This window comes from Lepus europaeus, chromosome X (assembly GCF_033115175.1).
Source record: "Lepus europaeus isolate LE1 chromosome X, mLepTim1.pri, whole genome shotgun sequence".
NCBI lineage: Eukaryota > Metazoa > Chordata > Mammalia > Lagomorpha > Leporidae > Lepus > Lepus europaeus.
In genome coordinates, this window is record NC_084850.1 from 56,406,103 (window position 1) to 56,429,762 (window position 23,660).

General features: G+C 42.7%; 1 protein-coding gene and 1 pseudogene across 2 annotated transcripts in view; one reads left to right on the top strand and one right to left on the bottom strand.

Moving 5' to 3' along the window:
• LRCH2 (leucine rich repeats and calponin homology domain containing 2) overlaps nt 1-19,428 on the bottom strand; it is a 123,893-nt gene extending 104,465 nt beyond the window's left edge. For both annotated transcript variants that reach the window (XM_062183270.1, XM_062183269.1), the window contains exon 1: nt 19,053-19,428. In XM_062183270.1, coding sequence (XP_062039254.1) covers nt 19,053-19,428 — 376 coding nt within the window. The remainder of the gene's footprint in view (nt 1-19,052) is intronic.
• Nucleotides 610-9,842, top strand: LOC133753626 (UPF0690 protein C1orf52-like; annotated as a pseudogene).
• Nucleotides 19,429-23,660: the final 4,232 nt, after the last annotated feature.

Below are 23,660 nucleotides of genomic sequence, written 5' to 3' on the forward strand. Positions count from 1 at the left end.
GCTTACTAGAAGTCAAGTGACTAAATGGCCCAATCACAAGTGTCAGCTCCATCCCCACTCTAACGAGATTTGCTGCTCCTACTTCCTTACCTCTGTCTGCAAAGCTATATAAGATCTATTCTCCCGGTACAGGCAGTTGTTCTCTGGGGCAGCCTGTCAGGTTTCCCCCACCCGACAATAAACATTATCCCTTACTCCAGTGTTTGGTCAGTTTTGTGGTGACCTTTCATTGGTGCCGAAACCTAAGACCAGGCTCTCCCATCGACCCAGCTCTCCCATCGGGGATGTGAGTTGCTTTGGGATCCTGGACTTCTGCTAACCACAAAACTCTGGACTTCCTTCTTCACCACCGAATACTCTGCCATCTCCATCCACACACCAGCCCTCCAAAATTCAAAGGTAAGACAGGGAACGGGGACTTCTCTCACGGCGACCTCTACCATGGGTTGTGGTTCCACTCCACTTCATCGCAAAGTCCTGGCACCAGGCACCACAACCTCCCACGTGCTTTACACCTGCCATGGGCCTGCTGCCTTTCCACAGGCTTTATGGCTTCCCACAGGCTCTATGCCTTTCCATGGGCTTTAGGCCTCGGGCTCCAGGGGGTGTATGGGTGACAATCCCCACTCTCTGTTCCAGTACCCTCCCCATCGGAAGGCTGTGATCTTGGGAATGCCCGATATCAGTCAGTCCGACTTCACGGGTCGCCATGAGAAATTCCTCAACCTACGTTTCCTCCAACCCTCCTCTCGGTTGTCTCCTACCTAAACAACCAATCCAAATGGCCACCTAACAAAATATTTGATCCTGACATATAGGATCTCTACCACTTCTGTGAGCATTTGGAAAAGTGGAAGAAAATCTCCTATGTTCAAGCTTTCTCCTATCTCAGTTCTAAATCTTCTCTTTACACCTCGTGTTCTCTGGCTCAAGCTCTCTTAACTTCCAAAGCTCTTACTGAAAAGCCAAAACTCCTTTCTTCTACGTCTCGGCTCCGGCTCTCACTGTCTGGCTCACTGTACCTCCGCCTCCCACCCGGGGAATTCTAAGCTCTTACTTGCCCTTATCACAAGTGTCAGCTCCACTCCCAACCTAACAGGATTTGCTGCTCCCACTTCCTTACATCTGCAAAACTATATAAGAGCTGTTCTCCTAGTACAGGCTATTGTTCTCTTGGACAAGGGGAGGCAGCCTGTCAGGTTTCCCCCACCCGACAATAAACCTCCCTGACTCCAGTGTTTTGTGGTGACCTTTCAACAATATGGTATGAATGCTTTTTTAAAAATAATATAGCAAACTAACAAAGACAAAAAACAGGAAGACAATGAGATACCAATAGGACTGGAGAACAGGACACACATGTGAGAAGTAGTAGAACACATAGATGAAAAGCAAAGAGAAATTGTAAAGGAACCTCATGGAATAAAGACATAAGCCTCAGCCATTCTCCCCCATTGCCTGAAAGATAGATACATATTGGAATTTGGTCGGCGCCGTGGCTTAACAGGCTAATCCTCCGCCTTGCGGCGCTGGCACACCAGGTTCTAGTCCCGGTTGGGGCGCCGGATTCTATCCCGGTTGCCCCTCTTCCAGGCCAGCTCTCTGCTATGGCCCGGGAAGGCAGTGGAGGATGGCCCAAGTCCCTGGGCCCTGCACCCGCATGGGAGACCAGGAGAAGCACCTGGCTCCTGGCTTCGGATCAGCGAGATGCGCCGGCCGCAGCGGCCATTGGAGGGTGAACCAACAGCAAAAAGGAAGACCTTTCTCTCTGTCTCTCTCTCTCACTATCCACTCTGTCAAAAAAAAATTTTTTTTTTAATTTTTTTTTAAAAAAAGGAATTTATTGCTTGCCCTTGAATCTTAATTGGGTCTCACACCCTATTGCCTTCATACCCCACCCACCACAGCCACCTGAAAGACCAGTTGCTGGGACACTTGAAAAACTAGTTCCAGGAATTCACCTCTGCCTGCTGCCCCCTACCCCTACCCCTATCCCTATCCCTAGCTCTCCTAAAATATAAAAAGGCTGGGCCCCTGGGGGTCGGGGCCTTCTGCCATGTGTTCCATCATGCACATGCTGGCAGTTGGACGCCCACCTCTACTAATTATTTTCTCTGAATAAATTTGGTCTGGCTGTAAATTCATACACTGCTGCCTCTCTATTCTAAGCCTCTTTTCCTAACAGAACTCAAAAAAATCACCCAGGATAAGAAGCAATCTTTTTTAAATGTTTATTTAGTTATTTATTTTCATCTACTTGAAAGGCAAAGTGGTAAAGAGAAAGAGATCTTACTCACTGGTTCACTCACCAAATGCCTGCAACAGCAAGGGCTAGGCCAGGCCAAAGCCAGGAACCCAAAACCCCATCTGCTTCAACCAAGTTGGTGGCAGAAGTCCAAGCACTTGAATCATCATCTGCTGCCTCTCAGGTACATTAGTAGGAAGCTGGACCAGAAGCGGAGTAGCAGGGACTTGAACTGGCACTCAGATATATGATGAAGACATCCTAAGTGACAGCTTAACCTTCTATGCCATGTGGCCCACCCCTAAGAAGCAATCTTTTTTTTTTTTTTTTTTGAAAGAGAGAGCGAGAGATATCTTCCATCTGCTGGTTCTGCTCAGCCTAGCCCTGCCCCAACCATTGTGGGCAATGGAAGAACGAACCAGAGGACTGAGCTCTGTCTCCCTGCCTTCCTGTCTCTTTCTGTCTCGCTCATTCTTCCTGAAGTAGGCAGGCATACAGGTTAAAATTGATTAGGTTTGTGAGCTGGAAGACCAAGCCTTCCCCATGCCCCTGTGTGACCTCACACCCTACCTGATACCTTCGCCACACCCCTGTGTGACCTCATGCCCCTACCTGGCCACACCTGAGTGACCACCGGCCAATCAGGTTAATTAACCATTCCCCTTTGGAAGTGGGTTAAAAGCCTGAGACATGCTGTGTCCACCTCTCTTCTTCCCTGGCCTCTTGTCAGGAGGGCGCTGGCTGTAGCCCTGTGCCTCCAGGGTGCGTGGCCTTCAGGCCACCCGCTCTAGGCTTCCTGGCCTAGATACTCTTCCACGTGGCTGGTTCCTGGTGCTTGGTATGATTCCAGATTTACCCCTCTCTCTTAGATAATAAAGCTCTCTCTCTCCTATGATTTCTCTCACTGAATAAAAGCCTAAAATGTACCATGCTGCCTCATTTATTTATGCCGGTATTTGGAATTCTTCTCTAAATATTAGGCAAGAATCCTCTCGGGCTTATTAATGTTGGGGATTTATTAACAAGCATATGGTGATATCGTCTGGCACCCCGAATTTTGATAGCATATGTGGAACCCCAGATGGGACTTCTGGGAAACTCTAAGGGGCTACATTTTTGTATATATTTTAGGGGGTCATTTCGGATATCATTCCTTTCAAATTAATTAATTAATTAAATTTTTTTAAAAACAGAATGATGCTTATAAAAAATAAAGCTGGGAGAACTAGATAACCACATGCAAATAAATGAAGTTGAACCCTCACTTCATATCATCAAGTCAATATGGATAACAGAGCTAAATGTAACAGCTAATATTTTAAAAATCAGAAGAATGCATAAGGATAAATCTACATAACACTATGCAATGATTTCTTAGATATGACACTGTTACTGGTGAAATGGCAGCTGAAAAAAGGTTATCTCTGTTATTTGTCTCACATGGAAGAAGAATTTCCAAGCAGACAAGGTAAAGAGAAAAACAAGGTGTATTTAAAAGCAAGATTTATTTAAGTCAGAGACCTCCAGCCAGAGTGACCTGTAGGGAGGCTGCAAGACAGGTGGTACTGGGGTATTTAAGTACAATTTGGGGGAAGAAAAAAACTGATCAGCTTGACATACAGTTACAAGGCAAGAACAAAACCCATCAAAAGACCTGATTTGTAATCTTTTTTACCCTGTCTGGCTTGCTCTTGATAAAACAAAAGAGCCATCAGAAGACTGGGATATCTAATTTGCCTTAGAGTAAACTGGGAGCTCAGAAGGGTAGAATCGCCACTCCCTTGCTATTCTCATGGTAAAACTGGGAGCTATCAAGGGGTGGGGCAGGGGCTTTTGACCTTGCTAAAGATAACTTTTGGGGAAGCAAGCATTTTGCAGTGGTACCAACCTGACTACCCATTAACATGTCTGACTCCTCACAACACCAAAAGGACAAACAACAGAAACAAAAATACAATAACTGGGCTATGTCAAAATTTTTAAATTCTGTGTCTCAAAGTAGACAACTTACAAAATAGGAAAAATATTTGTAAATCATATATTTGATAAGAAACTTGCATACACAGAATTAGAAAAAAAAAAAACCCTTTACAACTCAGTAGTGAAAAGACAACCCAATTAGAAAATGGGCAAAGGGTCAGAGTAGACATTTCTCTTACAAAGATGTACAAGTGGATCAATAAGCACATGAAAAGAAGCTCAACATCATTGGCCTTCAAGGACATGCAAATCAAAATCACAATGAGATACCACTTGACACCCATTAGGATGGCCATAAACAAAAAGATAATAGCAAATGTTACTGAGGGATGGAAAACAATTTGGCATTCTCTCAAAATGTTAAATATAGAAACATCATATGTCCCAGAAATCCCACTCTTACTTTAAAGAGGTCTTCAAAAAGTTCATGAAAAAAATGCAAAATAGGGGGGGAAAACTATGCATGGATTTCAATTTTTTTTACCAAAACAAATTTTTATTCAAATTATATTATCCATGAACTTAAACCTTTTTTTTTGAAAGGCAAACAGAGAAACATAACAAAGCAGATCTCCCATCCCCTGGTTCATTACCTAAATGCCTAAAACAGCCAGGGCTGGACCAGGGCAAAGCCAGGAGCCAGGAACTCCATCCATCTGGATCTTTCATGTGGGTGGCAATAATCAAGTACTTAAACCATAAACTGCTGCCTCCCAGGCCCATTAGCAGGAAGCTGGATGGGAAACAGGAAGTAGCCAGGACTCAAACCAGGCATCTGTTATGGAATGTGGGCGTCCCAAGGAGCAAATTAGCTACTGTACCACATGCCTGCCCCATCCATATGTACCCTCATACATACCAGACACATTTACATGAAAACTTGTATATGAACGTCCATAGCAGTGTTATTTCTTAATAGCAGATGTATGGAAACAATCCAATTGTCCACCAAATTATGAAGAAACAACATAGATAATGGAATGTTATTCAGAGACGAAGGGGAATGCTGCAATCATACATGCTACAACACGAGGTAACTTTGAAAACATTATAGTAAATGAAAGAAGTCAGTCATAGAAGGTACTATATTGTATGAATCCATATATGTGAAATTTCCAGAATAGGCAAACCTATATGTAGAAAAATAGATGAGCGACTGCCTAGGGCTAGATAGAGTAGTGGGGGTATGGGCAGGCAGGGAGAATAGGGAGGGACTAATGGGCATGGGTTTCTTTTCAGGATAATGAAAATATTCCAAAATCAGATTGCTCTGATGGGTACACAACCAATAAACACAACAGTCTAAATGGGTGAACTTTTTGTATATGGATTCAATCTCAATAAACTGTTATAAAAGAAAAAAAATAGGGAAGGATGGATGTGGGAAAAAATCCATGAATCAAACATGAAATTGGAGCTCTACCTCATAACATATATAAAAATTAATTCCAGGGGCAGGCACTGTGGCACAGTAGGTTAAGCTGCAGCTTGGAATGCACCTAGAATTGAGTCCCACTTCCAGTTCTTTTTTTTTTTTTTTTTTTTGGACAGGCAGAGTGGACAGTGAGAGAGAGAGACAGAGAGAAAGGTCTTCCTTTGCCGTTGGTTTACCCCTCCATGGCCACTGCGGCCAGTGCACCGCGCTGATCCGATGGCAGGAGCTAGGTGCTTCTCCTGGTCTCCCATGGGGTGCAGGGCCCAAGCACTTGGGCCATCCTCCACTGCACTCCCTGGCCACAGCAGAGAGCTGGCCTGGAAGAAGAGCAACCAGGACAGAATCCGGCGCCCGAACGAGACTAGAACCCAGGGTGCCAGCGCTGCAAGGCAGAGGATTAGCCTATTGAGCGTTCTAATCCATCCTCCTTCCAGTGCACACCCTGGGAGGTATCACGTAAGGGTTAAAGTACTTGTTTCCCTGACAATCATACAGGAGACACGAATGGAGTTCCTGGCTCCTGGATTCTGCTGTGCCCAGTCTCAGCTGTTGCAGGCATTTGGGGAATGAACCAGCAGATGAAAGACCTCTTTCTCTCTGTCTTTCCCTTTCCTTGTGTCACTCTGTCTTTCAAATAAATAAATATTTTTTTAAAATTTATTCCATATTGATTGGGAACTTAAACACCATAATAAAACTTTAAAACTCTTAAGTGTAGACAGGGGGCCAGTACTGTGGCATAGCAGGTTAAGCCTCTGCCTATAATGCTGGCAATCCATATGGGCACCGGTTCAAGATCTGGCTGCTCCACTTCCAATCCAGTTCCATGCTGATGTACCTGGGAAGGCAGCAGAAGATGGCCCAGATCCTTGGGCCCCTTGCACCCACGCGGGAGCCCCAGAGAAGCTTTGGGCTCCTGACTTGACCTGGCCCAGCCCTGGCCATTGTGGCCATTTGGGAAATGAACCAGTGGATGGAAGATATCTCTCTCCATAAAAAAACAAAAAAGTTTTTTAAAAAGTACGTTCAGGGGTGTAGACATGGGCCAGTGTTCTGGCACAGCAGGTTAAGCTTGTATTAAGCCATATCCAAGTACCAATGCAAGGAGAACACAGCTGAAGACAGCCCTAGTACTTAGGCCACTGCCATCCATATGGAAGACCAGAAGGAATCAAGGGCTCCTGACTTCATCCTGGCCCAGCCCCAGCAGTTGTGGCCATCTGGGAAGTGAACCAGTGGATCTCTGCCTGTATGTCTCTCTGTATCTGTCTTTCTGCCTTTCAAATAAAATGAAAGTAAATAAATAAAAATTGAAAAAAAATTTGAGGATTCGATAATATGGAGTTTGAGGAGACTCAAAGATGCCAATATTCATGTAGTTTCCTCCCTGTATGCGTAACAACAAAATCTGATGCCTGCCCTTTGAAAAGCCATTCTTCTACCTTCTTTATAAAGCTCCCTCTGATGTTCCCACAACCAAATGTCATTTCACACTCTTTGAACATGCACTACGGTTTGTTTTCACTTATAACATTATCTCACACTAACCCAGGGTTTCTCAACCTTGGCACCATGACATTTTGGACTAGGTGAACCTACTGTGTGGCATACCCTTTTCATTGATGGATGCTTGATGTCAGTAGCATCCCCTAAACTGTAGGGAAAAAAAGTCTTTAGACACTGCCAGGTATCACTCCTGGAGGTAAAATCAACCCTCCTCCCTTATCTCAGTGAAAACCTTTATCTAATCTAATAGGTATGTGAGTTCTGATTTTATGTAACTGTGATATCGTAAAAAAGCAGTGACATGATAGTCATTACATAAAATCAATATAACAAATCCATTCTTACATACTCAGTAAGGTAGGGTAAAGACAGTTACCTATGTTCAATTCACTATTTTAAATTCACACATTTTTAAAGACTTATTTTATTTACTTGAAAGGCAGAGTTACAGTCAGAGGAAGAGACAGAGAGAGAGAGATCTTCCAACCACTGGTTCACTCCCCAAATGGCTGCAATGACCAGGCCTGGGCCAGACCAAAACCAGGAGCCAGGAGTTTCTTCCGGGTCTCCTACATGGGTGCAGGGTCCGAAGCACTTGAGCTATCCTCCATTACTTTCCCAGGTGCATTAGCAGGGAGCTAGATCAGAAGTGGAGCAGCCAGGACTTGAACTGGCACCTATATGGGATGCCAGCACTGAAGGCCAGGGCTTTAATCCACTACAGCCAGCACCCACAATACACAATACACCCACTGAATACAGACATCCCCAATCAATTAGTTCTGAGTATTACAGATTTGCCTATCACAACTTTTTAAAAGATTTGTTTATCAGAGAGACACAGTGACACAAAGGAAGAGACAGGGTGAGAAATCTTGCAACTACTGGTTCACCTACAAAATATCAGCCATGTCCAGAACTGGACCAGGATGAAGCCAAAAGCCAAGAGCTCCACCTGAATCTCCGGTATGGGTAGCAGGAACCATCAAACAGTGGTTTAACCCATTATGCCACAATGCCATGGCACGACTATTTAAGACAGGGAAAAATTCATGGCCAGCATTGTGATATAGCAGGTTAAGCCACCACCTGCAAAGCAGGCATCCCATATGGGAGCCAGTTCAAGTTCTGAACCAGCTCCCTCCCTGCTAATGCAGCTGGGAAAGCAGTGGAAGATGGCTCAAGTGCTTGGGTTGAATGCAATGTAGGAGACCTGGATGAATACCCTGGCTCCTGGCTTCAGCCTGGCCTAGCCCCAGCTATTGCAGCCATTTTGGGGAGTGAATCAGGGGATGGAAGATCTCCCTTTCTGTCTCTCCCTCTCCCTAACTCTGTTTTTCAAGTAAATAAATAAATAAATATTCATTAAAAAAGGAATGGAGGCCGGTGCCACGGCTCAATAGGCTAATCCTCCACCTGCCACGCCGGCACACCGGGTTCTAGTCCCGGTTGGGGCACCGGATTCTGTCCCGGTTGCCCCTCTTCCAGTCTAGCTCTCTGCTATGGCCCGGGAGTGCAGTGGATGATGGCCCAAGTGCTTGGGCCCTGCACCCGCATGGGAGACCAGGAGAAGCACCTGGCTCCTGGCTTCGGGATTAGTGCGGTGCGCCAGCCGCAGCGCACTGGCCGCAGCGGCCATTGGAGGGTGAACCAATGGAAAAGGAAGACCTTTCTCTCTGTCTCTCTCTCTGTCCACTCTGCCTGTCAAAAAAAAAAAAAAAAAAAAGGAATGAAAGGGTCAGCACTGTGGCAAAGTTGGCTAAAGCCCTGGCCTGAAGCGCTGGTATCCCTATGGGTACTGGTCCAAGTCCTGGCTGCTCCACTTCCGATCCAGCTCTTTGCTAAGGCCTGGGAAAGCAGTGGAAGATGGCCCAAGTCCTGGGGCCTCAGCACCTGCATGGAAGACCGGGAAGAAGCTCCTGGCTCCTGTCTTCGGATGGGCTCAGCTCCAGCCCCTGTGGCCATTTGGGGAGTGAACCAGCAGATGAAAGATATCCCTTTCTCTCTCTGTCTCCCCACCTCCCATCTACCTATCTCTGTAACTCAAATAAATAAGTCCTTAAAAAGGGGGGCTTCCAGCTTCCGGCGAAGTCCTGGGTGGTTGTGCACAGCCATCATAGCAGCGGAGAAGGACCGCCTGAGCTATTTCACAGCTTACAGGAGCAGCAGTTGGGCTCCTCTGGCGAGGAGGACAACAGCAAGCTGGATGAGACGGGTTGCAGGGCTCCGGATGCAGCGAAATCAGCGGGCGGCGGCGAGAATAAGGTGGGGAAAGCGGCTGCCAGGACCTGACACGCTGTCAGGAGCGTGACTCGCCGGGCCTTTCTCTACAATCCACTCAACAAGCAGACAGACTGCGAGAGGCACGTTGTCAAGGCGCTCGAGGAGCCTCCAAAGGAGTTCAAAATATGGAAGTCAAACTATGTGCCCCTTCCAGAGACCTACACAACGGAGAAGAAACCTCTGCCTCCAGAGCTGGACATGGCAATACAATGGTCTAACATATATGAGGACAATGGCGATGATGCCCCGCAGAATGTTAAGAAAGCCAGGCTTCTACCGGAAGGGGAGGAGACGTTGGAGTCAGATGATGAAAAAGATGAGCATACTTCTCAAAAGTGCAAAGTAGAACCAGGAGAACTAGCAAAGAAGAAAAAAATAAAAAACAACAAATGACAAGAATTTCTGGACTGCTATACTTGTTAAAATGTGTCTTTGGGCTGATTAAGTCCATACGGTGGATTATTATGTCACAACGTCTCTATATGTTAATGGACTAATACATATTGCCTCAAGAACTTTCCACTGTGGAATTCATTTTTTATTTGAAACTTGTATGTATTTAAAATTCAAATGGTACCCTATGATTGTGAAACTGACATTGGGAAGCAGTCTTGCTAACACAGAATTGGTGACATGCTTCTAGAATTTTGTCACATGTTACCATGCCAATGTTCTATATGGACCTTTTATAAAGGAATATGTTTCTTAAAGTAAATATATTGTACTGTGAACCTTCAGAGTGCTTTTCAACGGTGTTTGTACAGCTCTGGTCCTTGTGGCCAACTGGGGAGTGAACAAGTGGATGGAAGACCTCTCTCTCTTCTCTGCCTCTGCCTCTCTGTAACTCTGCCCTTCAAATAAATAAATACATCTTTTAAAAAATTGTAATTAGTATTACCATTTAGGGAGTGCCTCCTGTGTGCCAGGTGCTTTGTGCCATGTGTTATCTGATCCTCAAACAACCTAGTAAAGTAGGTATTAGTATCCATACTTTATAATAAAGAGATTTTTCAGTAACTTGTACAAGATTACACAGGCAGTGACTGATGAGTTTGGAATTTAACTCAGGATACTTGAACCCTAAAGCCATCACATTAAACCACCTGTCCACTGATCAAAATTTAGTTATTGTATGGAGACTATATTAATTACCATCTCTTCCCCATATCTTCTGTTGTAGGCAGTGAAAATCCTGTGTTCCTGGTTATTTGTATGACTCTATACTATATACCTAATATTACAATTTCCCTATTAAAAATAAGTTTATTAAAAAGAAAAAAAGAATGAAAAAATTCTAGGTTACACATAAGAGTTTCTTAAGAAAATAATTATTAATTGTTAATTTCTAGTAAAATTCAAATTCACTATTGTTCTAGAATTGGTTAGTCTCTACAGAGTTCAAATGAAAATTTATGACAGCTATTTCTATCTCTTGTCACTTTGAGTCCCTAATATTACACTGAAATTAAAATACTTGTCACAAATTATAAAGGAGTACACAGAATCAAACAATAATCACAAATACAACTGGAGCTTATTTTCCTATTTAGAAAAAAGTTTTCTTTTAAAAAATGTTATCAAAAATACATTAGAGGGGCCAGCGCTGGGGCGTAAGTGGGTAAAGCCACCGCCTGCAGTGCCAGCATCCCATATGGGCCCTGGTTCCAGTCCCAGCTGCTCCACTTCCAATCCAGCTCTTTGCTAATGCACCTGGGAAGGCGTTGGAGGATGGCCCAAGTGCTTGGGCCCCTGCACCCACGTGGGAGACCCAGAAGAAGCTCTGGCTCCTGGCTTCGGATCAGCGCAGCTCCGGCCATTGTAGCCAACTGGGGAGTGAACCAGCAGACGGAAGACCTCTCTCTCTCTTTTTCTGCGCCGCTCCTTCTCTCTGTGTGTAACTTTGACTTTCAAATAAATAAATAAATCTTTAAAAAATACATTAGAAAATTATCCATTCTTTAATTATCTATTATAATCTGCTGACTGGTATTATGTAAGTAGAAGATTATGAATTTATTATTTATTTGCAACAAGAGAAACATAAAGATGAAAAGTTAAAGTTCAACCTTTACCAGACTGAATATGCTAGTTAAAACTGAGACTAAACACAAATTGTTATAAAACAGAAACATACAGTTTTCTTTTATTACATGAAATGGTTCCCAGGAGTGTAAGGTATTTCTATCAGAGAGTATACAACCATTTCTGGAACTTCTCAGAGAACTGATTATAAGAGTATTATAAATACTTCAAGAAGTACCCAAATATACCCAAAGTGTAGAGAGAAACAAGATTTTCCTTTCTAGGTCAGGATAAGTAGCCTCTATAGAATGGGGGCTAAGAGAATAGTTCAAGCACCACTCAAAGTGAATTCCTGGGCTGGGTTGGGCTGGGCTAAAGAGAACAATACACGCTAACTTACACAGTGTGCCTTGGACTTTAAACAAAATACCACTTCCCAGCACATCCATATGCTCTAAGCCTTCAATTACTTTTATTTGTGAAAAGTGTCCCTAGCATCACCTCTTATGTTGTTGATAAGGTAGGTTCTGGATTTTATCTACCTTTATGTTTTTGATGCCAAAAAATGCCCTAGAGTTTATATTACAAATAATCTGAACTGAAATATGAAATATTGAACCTTAAGCAAAGCATTCTATTAATCTTGATTCTAAAATATCCCAATCAACCATACTTGTGAGTTTTTTTTTTTTTGCAATTTTATTTTATTTTTTTTTTTATTTTTTTTTATTTTTTTTTATTAAACTTTTATTTAATGAATATAAATTTCCAAAGTATAGCTTATGGGTTACAATGGTTTCCCCCCTCCCATAACTTCCCTCCCTCCCGCAACCCTCCCCCCTCCCGCTCCCTCTCCCCTTCCATTCATGTAAAGATTCATTTTCAATTCTCTTTGTATACAGAAGATCAGTTTAGTATATACTAGGTAAAGATTTCAACATTTTGCCCATATAGCAACATCAAGTGAAAAAACTACCATTGGATTACTAATTATAGCATTAAATAGCAATGTACAGCACATTAAAGACAGAGATCCTACATAATTTTTTTTTTCAAAATAATTAATTTTCTATGCCATTGAGTTTTTTTTAAGATTTATTTATTTACTTAAAAGTCAGAGTTACAGAGAGAAAGAGAGAGAGAGAACAAATTTCCATCCAACTGGTTCACTCCCCAGAGGGCTGCAAAGGCCAGGGCTGGACCAGACAGAAGCTAGGAGCTTCTTTCAGGTCTCCCAAATGGGTGGCAGGGATCCAAACACTTGAGCCATCTTCCATTGCTTTTCCCAGGCCATTAGCAGGAAGCTGGATCAGGAGAGGAGCAGCTGGAACAGGAACTGGAGCCCATACCTGGATGCTGGAATTGCAGGCAGCAGCTTTACCCTTTATGCCACAATGCTGACCCCCACTTTTTTTTTTTTTTTGGACAGGCAGAGTTAGACAGTGAGAGAGAGACAGAGAGAAAGGTCTTCCTTTGCCGTTGGTTCACCCCCCAAGTGGCCACTACGGCTGGCGTGTTGCAGCCGGCGCGCTGCACTGATCCGAAGCCAGGAGCCAGGTGCTTCCTCCTGGTCTCCCATGGGGTGCAGGGCCCAAGCACTTGGGCCATCTTCCACTGCACTCCCGGGCCACAGCAGAGAGCTGGACTTCAAGAGGAGCTACCAAGACAGACTCCGACACCCCGACCGGGACTAGAACCTGGGGTGCCGGCGCCACAGGTGGAGGATTAGCCTAGTGAGCCGCAGCGCCGGCCAACACTTTTGTTCTTAAACACTGCAAACACCTAACCTAACTTTTCAGATAGCTTTTCCAAACTAACTCAACCAAACCCCAATAAAAATCCTTATGACACAATTCTACAACATTTATTTATACAATTTATTGAAGTACTATTTTGAATATTGTCATATATTATCATGTAATTCTTTTCTAATTATTAGGCATATTACTGTATATATTCAACTATTTTATAAATCCTTCAAGGGCTAGAACCATGTCTTTCTTTTTTGTTGGCTACAATCAAGTTTCCAAATTTTGGAATTCAATAAATGCTTGCTTAATGACTGTATTCTAAAATCACCAGACAGAAAGAAAGGCATAAAGCTATGTAAATAACAAATACAATACAAAAACAGGACATACCACAAACAAAAACTGGATAACCTATTAAGTTAAATAAGCATTTTTCAGAATAAATAAACCATTTATTGCTATAGTGCTTAATAATAATTAAAAAGACAGAATGTGATATAGTAGAAACAACACTAGGACAGTGCTAGTGAAAAACCCACACTCTGCCATACAGTTTAACTTTCGGTAAATCATTTAACCTGTCTCAACCACAAGGAGTAATTACTATGTACTGTGCCAAGCTCACAGGGTTATCACTAGGATATAATAGGATAATATATATGAAAGTGCTTGTAAATTTATAAAGAACTATATAAATGATATTTTAATGGTGAGCATACCCTCTAATTATTTAAAAATAACAATTTTAAAACATCTAATGTTTTATTTTAAAATATGAACTTGCAAAAGAAGGAAATTAAGGGCCAACTACTCATGTTATAGAAGCCATCATTGAATAAAATGAATTACCACTAGGTTTCAACAACTCAAATTCACTATAGCAATTAAAATATGAGTGAAATGTCAAAAATGCACTTCACATTCAAATTTTCAAGAAGACATTTACTACATAAAGTAAGGCAGATATTTGAATCAGGCAACAAAATAGCAATCACAAGTTCATTCCACTAAATTCATTAAAAAAAGGAAGGACCTTCACCTAAGTAGCAAAATAGACATCACATTTATCTGGCTCAATTTTAAACCTGATCCAATGCACCATGCCCCACAGTTGAAAAGGTGAACCAATACACATAGGACATGCTTGAGTTGACTCCTGGTTTTCAGGAAAACATGTGATTATCCAGAACACAGCACTATCTGACGCATATTAGAATTCCTAAATTTGTTTCACAGACCTACTGCTCACGGACACAAGAGGTGAGGCTGTATAAAGAAGTACAGGGAGCAGCTGCAAGTAGGCTGAAACACATCCACTTATTTGTAGAACTGGTGACAGAGTCAACTATGAAAAATTTCAAGATTTTTTTTTGGGTAACAATTTAAATTCATTTTCAAGTCAACAAATTATCCTAACTATCCAGATGGACCAAAAAGTTCTAAGGTAATTATGCCTTCTTCTTGCCAAATCTACCCACAGACCTTCTCAGGGAAGACATTAAAGCCAGAGTCAGCTACTTTCATGAAACAGATTATCAACTCTGTGATCCCAGGTTGAATGTCCTTAGGTGAGTGAGGATTTTAATCAAGGAGTATCTGGAAGGCAGTTCTACTCAAAAAAAAACGTCAGGAGCATAATGCACCATTTGGTTTCAAATACATTGGCAACCCTCCCCCTCCTTGTAAATGTTACTCTCCTGAAGAGGCTGCCATAATCATTCAGTTTTGAGCTTCATCCCAGTAAGGGGAAGTAAGGCTGAAGAAGGAAAGAGAAACGAGGAGGGTAGCATGACAGGGACAGGCAGGAGAAGGAGAAGACACCGGAAATGAAAATAGAGAAGTAAAAAGACACCAAAGAAACTTCACCAACAGCTGCCTACTATCCATTTTCCTCAAAGCAAAACTTAGAGAAAATAAGACTTTATGTCTACATGTTTTGAAGGAAATATTTTCTCACTGCAAATGTATTGAACAGTGCCAAATGTAAGCCAGAGTTATGCATGGAAAAGACAGGTTCCTAGTGAATTTCTACTCCTGATATCATGAGCAGACACAATACAATGGGAAAAAATGAGTATCTGCTTCACAGTTTGATGAAAAGAACACTGGGCTACAATTTGAACACTAAGTTCCTAGTTTTGATTTTCACTCTCTTGACAAGTGGTATTGGGTTTAATCACTAAATTTTTATCAATGTTCTCATTCGAACTACAAATATTTCTTGAGTGTCTAAATAAATTAGCTATTTTATGGTTTTTCAACCCTGACTACACATTAGACTCACGTGGGAAGCTTTTTTTTTTTTTTAAGTCCCTTAGCTACTGAGATTCTGAATTAATTGGTCTGGAGTGGGGCCTAGGTATAGGTTTAAAAATCAAAACAAAACAAACAAAAAACCCTCCAGTACGATTTTAAAGTGCAGTCAGAGAGTATGGAACCACTGGTTTATTTCATCTTATATGTATGTGTGGAATGGCAATATAACATAAAAAGCCCTCTCCCCTGCTTTTGAAATTTATCAATTTCCCCTTGTTTCAGCCCAGATCCTTATCACCCTTCACAAACAGAATAGTTTCTTAATTATTTTCCCTTCTTCCCAGTCTCTTCTCAATCTAATAAACAATTGTTTGTCTAACTAGTAAGTTTGCTTCTTTTTTTTTTTTTGACAGGCAGAGTGGACAGTGAGAGAGAGAGATAGAAAGGTCTTCCTTTTGCCATTGGTTCACCCTCCAATGGCTGCTGCGGCCGGCGCACCGCGCTGATCCGAAGGCAGGAGCCAGGTGCTTCTCCTGGTCTCCCACGCAGGTGCAGGGCCCAGGCACTTGGGCCATCCTCCACTGTGCTCCCTGGCCACAGCAGAGAGCTGGCCTGGAAGAGGGGCAACTGGGACAGAATCCGGTGCCCCGACCGGGACTAGAACCCGGTGTGCCGGTGCCGCAGGTGGAGGATTAGCCTATTGAGCCACGGCGCCGGCCGTAAGTTTGCTTCTAAAATATTATTCCATGGAAAGTCACTTTAAGAGCAGTATAAGATTATCATACAGAACTTTCTTGATCAAAGCGAAGACCTACTGTGTATATATGTATGTGTATGTTTATGTGTATGTGTATGTATGAAAGCATGTATGAATGCATAACCTCAAGCATGCTCTGTTTCTTCAGTTTCGGTGTATCTATCTTCATTTACACAGAATGGATACTGGTCTCTACATTCAAAACTATTGCCCCTAAATATTTAATAGCTGAATTTGTCAAAAGCAAATGTCAAGTTAAGTCTCTACTTATAACACCAGCATCCCCTATCATAGTGCCAGTTTGAGTCCTGGCTGCTGTGTTTCCAATCCAGCTCCCTTCTAATGTGCCTGGGAAGGCAGCAGATGATGGCCCAAGTGCTTGGGCGCCCCTGCCCTCCACACAGGAGATCCAGATGGAATTCCAGGCTCCTGTACACAGCCCGGCTCAGCCCTGAATATTGTGGCCATTTGGGGGAGTGAACCAGCAGGCAGAAGGTCTCTCTCTTTCTCTGTTTCTTCCTCTTTTTATCTACCTTCCAAGTAAGTAAATAAATCTTTTTTTTTAGTAAATAAATCTTTTTAAAATAAGTAAATCTTTTAAAAAATAGCAAGTCACTGGCAGATATCTCATTTAAATGGAAAAATAAGCACCACAAGTTTTTTTAGTCTGATTTTGGGATCAAGAGACATATATTTAAATGAAAAAATAAAAGTAAAATGAAGGGGAATTATTTCAAGAAGTCCCATGTTACTATAAACACTAATAAAGTTTATGATGAATGAATGTTTATCAACAGCAAAAATATACTTCTGGTTTGTACTGAAGCTTACCTCAGAAAACCAACTGAATGAGGACTTAAAAGCCAAAGGTTGTAACTGAGAAGATAATACTAATTATTTATGAGAAATATCAAAACCAATAAAAGGAATATATAATGAGAAAACTGAACAAGTATATGGCTTAATTCCTGCCTTTTAAGGGACTCTCCCATCTTCTTAGGGACAGCAAGACACAAATAAAAAAAAGAAAGAAATCTAGCACTGCCAAGTAAGTGGTAAAGACAATAAGTACCATGGGAATTCAAAGACACAGGAGACTGCTGTGGGCTAAGGGAGTTGGAGACAGCTTCTTGGAAAAGCTGGGGTTTGAACACAATTAAATAGGTGGAGAAAAGGGGGAAATCTCCAACATGCTGATGACCTTATACAAAGATGAGACAGAAATGCACAAAAGACATTGAAGGGAGGGAGATCAAGTTGGAAGAGAGGGTTCTATGCAGGAGGGTTTCAGAGATAAGGTTTCAACAATAAATTAGAGCCAGACGAAAGCCCTGAATGCTAAGTTAAGATGCTTAAACTTTCTCCTGCAGATAAAATGATCCTTGATAGATTACAAAGAACAATAAGCAAAGAAAGATACCCTGTAATAATGCAGCCTGAAACCATTTTTCTTGAAGCCTTTGAAGAACATACCAAAGTAGTATAATATCCTGCCAAAACAGTGATGAACATGTGAATGTATTGTTTAAGAAATCTGTTGAGAGTGAAGCAGTAAATACTCAAACGTGCTTTCCAAAATACAGAATTAGGGACCAATTACACATTCATCGTTCCCAGGATAATTCCTAAGAGAATCAATCAACGGATGGAAAGCTTCAATTTTAGGTTTTCTTCCTCTTCCAACCCACATACCTTGATTTAATATATAGAAACTAAATATTCTGAAATTACCTTGTTCTTAATGTCTTTTACTACTTCTCATTATGGGTGAATTTACTTACTATATTGTTTCAGAATTCACATCTGTTAAAATAATTTTGCCCATTATTTATTTCAACAAAGCAGATGAAGAGACAGATAAATAACGCATTTAAAGATTATGAAAAGCAGAAATCCTTTCATCAAACCAAAACACACGTAAAATAATCAGCAAAGTGGGGAAGAGTGTGTAGATTTAAAAAAAAAAATGCCAGCCAAAACAAAGACTACCAGACACAGTACGCACAACACTACAATAGCCAATTTCTCACCCAAAATGTGAACCCATTAATCCACAACTCCAATTTTTTTCTCAAAGAAAAAGCCCTTAAAATTTTTGGCTCTTTCTGCTATAAAAATGAAGACTCTAACATCACTTAAAGCAAGGATTATCTTTCCCCCAGGAACCAGACACGTAGTGATTGATGATTTAATTTACCAGTGCAGCAAATACTAATTTAACCACCACTTCCTTCTTCAACACCCAGAAAATGAAAAATCTCTATCTTTAATGGTATACGTGACAAGAAAGAAGCCAACAGAGTCCTAGGATGATTAAACCGTAAACAAAATAAGAAAGCAGACCACGGCAACCCTGCTGCCGTACTTGGGAAAGGGGCTCTGCTGCTCTAGCGGGCATGGATGTCTTTAAGCAGCCTGTGCACACAGGATTTTCGGGATCGTCTGCTGGGGGGGGGGGGGGGGGTTGTTGTTGTTTTTCCGGGAACATCCAGGAGAGTTGAAAGAAGCGCACTAATAAGGGTGTCAATACCTCCCTCCCACCCTTTCTAAGAAAAGTCGCCATCACAATAATGCCCTTCCACCCCCACACTGCCCTCCTGTATCCATACATCCTTGGGTCAGACTTCCCCCTCCACTAGCCCCTCCTCACCCCTCTCGGGTTCGGGAGAATAAGCTGCTGTGACTCTGTCAGTCCCACCGCCCCCGCGCACCCGCCCAGACCAGCCTAGCCCAACAACGCGGCCACGCAGCCGCCCACTCCCACCTCCTCCTTCGCAATCCACCCCCCCCCCCACGCCTCCCGCCCCGTCCTGTCACCTGCTTGGGTGGTGTCCGTGAGGTCGTAGCCGCTACCGGGGAAGTCTCGGAGTTTCCTACCACTGAGGCTCAGGATGCCAGAGTTGCCCGCCTCCTCCAGGGCCCGGTCCAGGCTCCTCACGGTGTGTTGAGGCTGCAGGCTCCCTGGGTTCCACTGCGGCCCGTTGGGGAACGGCTGACCGAAAAGAGTCGGTACCGGGATAGGCACTACCACGGTCCCGCCACTGCCGCCGCCGCCACCGCCGCCGCCGCCGCCGCCACCTCCCCCTCCGGCCCCGCCGCCGCCGCCTCCGGCCGCGACACAGCCGCCGCTACTTCCACCTCCACCACAACCACCGCCCCCGCTGTTACCACCACCTCCCTGACTCGCCGCCATGTTCCTGGGAGAGAGAATAGCCCCCGACAATACTCAGCCAGTGTCGTGAGTGTAGGGGGTTCTTAGAACGCATGCGCAGGATCAGGCGGCGGGGGTGGGGGGGGCGAGATAGAGGGTTGGAAGGAACCAGGGGGCGGGCTGCGAGGAGGTGTAGAACGGAGAGGAGATGATGTTCGAAAGTGTAGTACGCTTGCTTAAAGAAACGTGCCATCAGAGGAAGGATGCTGAATCCTGGTTCCACGGCTTTGGGTACCAAATCTTGCAAAGCGACACCAGTCGTTTGGGCGATGGGTGTCCAAATCTCCAAGTTGCAGCAGCTTTTTCGTTCTGCAAAAACAAAAACAAGTATATGAGGTAGGCATGAGGAGGATTCCTTTCCGAATGCATAGAAACACCATTTAGAAGGACAATGAGGCAGCTTTCTGGGAGGCTTACTGGAAATACCTCAGGAATCATTTAGCAGTGTTAACGCTGTCCTGAGCAGGCACTGAGTGAGGGAGGAAAATGAACGCAGGACTGAGTCTCGGGCAGATATGAATTCTGCCATCCTTTAGAACTCCGAAGTAGCAAAGACTTCCTATTTTCAAGGAAGCCTCTCATCTCAGTGTGTGGGGCTCAGCCCAAATGCTGCCTTCCAAATCTTGGAAGAGTTCTCCACATTCTGTTCTACCACTCTTTGAAGTTGTGCCAAGATCTCTGAAATAGCCCTAGTTTCTTATCATGTCAATATCGGCTGGTGAAAAATGCTTTGATCATCAAACAACCTTAAAGGTTATTTTTGAAATACAACTTCGGAGTTAAATGGAATCCTAAATATTTAACATTGGGTATATGAAGCCAATCAATCCTGGACTGTTAGGAGTTCATTTTTAGAACCTGAAAATATTTTTAACACAGAAGATCAAGAGAAGAAAGTGCAGACTCCTTCAGGCATTCCAGGCCCCCACGTTCTGACTCCAAACTACCTATTTAGGTGTTCACCAAACCACTTGGGCAGCTGCCACTCCTCTTCTCCCCACCCTCTCCACTTCCAGTCACTCAAATCTTTTCACTAACATTCATTAAAGTCACTGAAGAAAACTATATAAATGCTTGGCATACTCAGTTCTCATTAATCTAAAGATTGTATACATCTCTGTCACATCTACTTCAATTTAACAGTAGGTCAACACTCCTCATTTTCTTACAAATCTCCACTTCAAAATGTTTATTTTACCCTGGGCTATACTTTGTTGGTTTTTTTAATATTTATTTATTTATTTGAAAGACAGAGTTACAGAGAGGCAGAGGCAAAGAGAGAGAGGTCTTCCATGTACTGGTTCACTCCCCAAATGGCAGCAACGGCAGTAGCTGAGCCAATCTGAAGCCAGGAGCCAGGAACTTCTTTTGGGTCTCCCACGCAGATGCAGGGGCCCAAGCACCTGAGACATCTTCCACTGCTTTCTGAGGCCATAGCAGGGAGCTGGATCAGAAGTGGAGCAGCCAGGACTGGAACAGGCTCTCATATGGGATGCCAGCACTGCAGGCAGCAGCTTTACCCACTATGCCACAGTGACAGCCGCTGTGGGCTCTACTTTGTAAACAAATACAGAAAGAATTATCAGTTAAGTTAAATGATTATGTTGTGAGAAATTACACTCACCATATGTATGACACATAAGAGAAAAAGAACTGAGAATCAGACACTACACAGTGAATTAGCGACTGAAAAGAAATTATAAATTAATGTTATACCTTATATTGCATATTCCTTATAACTCAAAACAAAGCAAGTATTGAGAATTTCCAGAATTAAGAGAGGTGAAGAAGGAAACCAAATTAGAGAAAAGATTACAAAAGGAAATATTTTAATAAACAGTCATTAAGAACTTTGCAGTCATTCAAATCAATGTATTAGACTCCACAAAAAATATAACCTGAGGATCATAAGATCTGTAAAGTAAAATGGTCATGCACAATCAAATTTAAGACAGAAATAATCTTTTAAATAATTTAAAGTCAGTCTTAGTAAAACAAAAAAAAATGACAAGCATAAAAATAAAGTAGGAATACCTGAAAATCAGGCAAAATAAGATTTTGGAGAGCTCTTCGACAAGAACACCAAGGCCAAACAGAGGTAAAAGATTTAGAAGAGAGAGTATAAAGTTTAGAAATCTGTCCCAACCTTTTAATTAACTCTGTAATACTTGAAAAAAAATGACTTAAAGCCTTTATATTTCAGTGGCTTCATAGGTAACACTGGAAAATAACAATAATGCTTAAAATGATCATCCCTCTGGATCAATGAAACATTGATTCCAGACTCTCCTCTGGATACCAAGATATAAAATAATGTAAGGGCCAGCATTGTGGCACAGCAGCTTCTGACACCAGCGTCCCATATCAAAGCACTCCTTTCATAGTCCCAACTGCTCCACTTTCCATCCAGCTCCCTGCTAATGCACCTGAGGAAGCAGCAGAAGATGGCCCAAGGACTTGGGCCCATGCCACCCATGTGGGAGACCAAGATGGAGTTTCTGGCTCCTGGCTGCTACCTGGCCCAGGCCTGGCTGCTGTTGTGGCCATTTGGGGAATGAACCAGCAGAAAGAAGTTCCCTCTAGAGTTCTTGTGAGTAGAAATTACATTTCCAGTCTGCTAGTGCTTTAACAGAGGCCACAGGCTTTGTTCCAAATGCCCCTAATTTCCCCTTATTTTTCTTCTGTAATTTTTGATATATACCATCTAGTTGAGGTGATTTATCAACAGTAGTTTTGTAAGTTTGGCTTAGATGATTCTGAGTATTCTCTGTAATTTAACCAATTACCATGGTGTCATTTCAGGAATAACATCAGTGGAATAATCACAGTAAAATATCCTCTAGTACAGACTGAAGCCAAAAAAAAATTCATGCAATATGTCAGATATTTCTTTACATAAAATTACCAAGAAATCTACTGACTTTTCCTTCAGCTTCCTACACTTTATGTGTTATTATTATTTATTTTTGAGGCAGCAGGGGTGTAGTAAAGAGATTAGCATTTATTTGGTGCCTAATAGTGTTAGGAAAAGAGGCACAGAATAGAGAGGAGGCAGTATACAAATTTACAGCCAGAACGGATTTATCCAGAGAAAATATATTCACAGAGGTGGGTGACCAACTGCCAGCGTACACACTGATGGACCACATGGCAGAAAGCCCTAATCCCAGGGGCCAGGCCTTTTTATATGTTAGGAGGGCTAGGGATGGGGGGGGCAGGGTCCTGGAACTGGTCTTTCAGGTGTCCTGGGGGGTCCTTGGGAACCTGTGAAAGAATGCAGGGGGGGGGTGTAATAAAAGCAATAGGGTGTGAGACTCAATTGAGATTCAAAGGTTCAAAGGCAAGGAATAAATTCCAATGTTTATCTATCTTTTGGGCAATAGGGGAGAATGACTGAGGCTTATGTCTTTATTCCATCAAATACTATAGTATTACTTGCATGGAAAATAGTTCCTGGCACAGAGTAAATACTTACTGAGAAGTGAATGAATGCCAGGTATTGTGCTCAGCATATATGATGTTATTTATTCTCACAACAATCTTTCTTTTTTTTTTCCTCACAACAATCTTATGTGAGGAATATACTATTTTCCCTCATCTATAAAATGAAAGAACAAAAGTACATATTTTACAGGATTGTTATATTGAGTGACTTAACATATATAAAGCAATTAAAACAGTTATTGGCAAATAGTAAGCACTATTTAAATATTATTATTACAGTCAGCTCTCTGTATCAGTGGGTCCTGTGTTGTGGATTCTACTAATAGGTCAAAAATAGGAAAGGGCCAGTGCTGTGGCATAACAGATAAAGCCACCACCTGCATTGCCGTAATCCCATGTGGGCTCCAGTTCAAGCCCGACTGCTCCACATCCAATCCAGCTCCCTGCTCATGTGCCTGGGAAAGCAGCAGAAGATGGTCCAGGTGCTTGGGCCCCTGCACCCATGTGGGAGACCTGGAAGAAGCTCCTGGCTCCTGGCTTCAGATTGGCTCAGCTCCGGCCATTGTGGCCATTTGGGGAGTGAACCAGCAGATGGAAGACCTCTCTCTCTCTCTCTCTCTCTCTCTCTCTCTCTCTCTGCTTCTCCCTCTCTCTGTGTGTAACTATGACTTTCAAGTAAAATAAATAAATCTTAAAAAAAAAAGAAGCTGAGGCAAGACTCCATCTCAGGTACACATCCCAGGAAGTGGCTTAACCTACTTCACCACAAC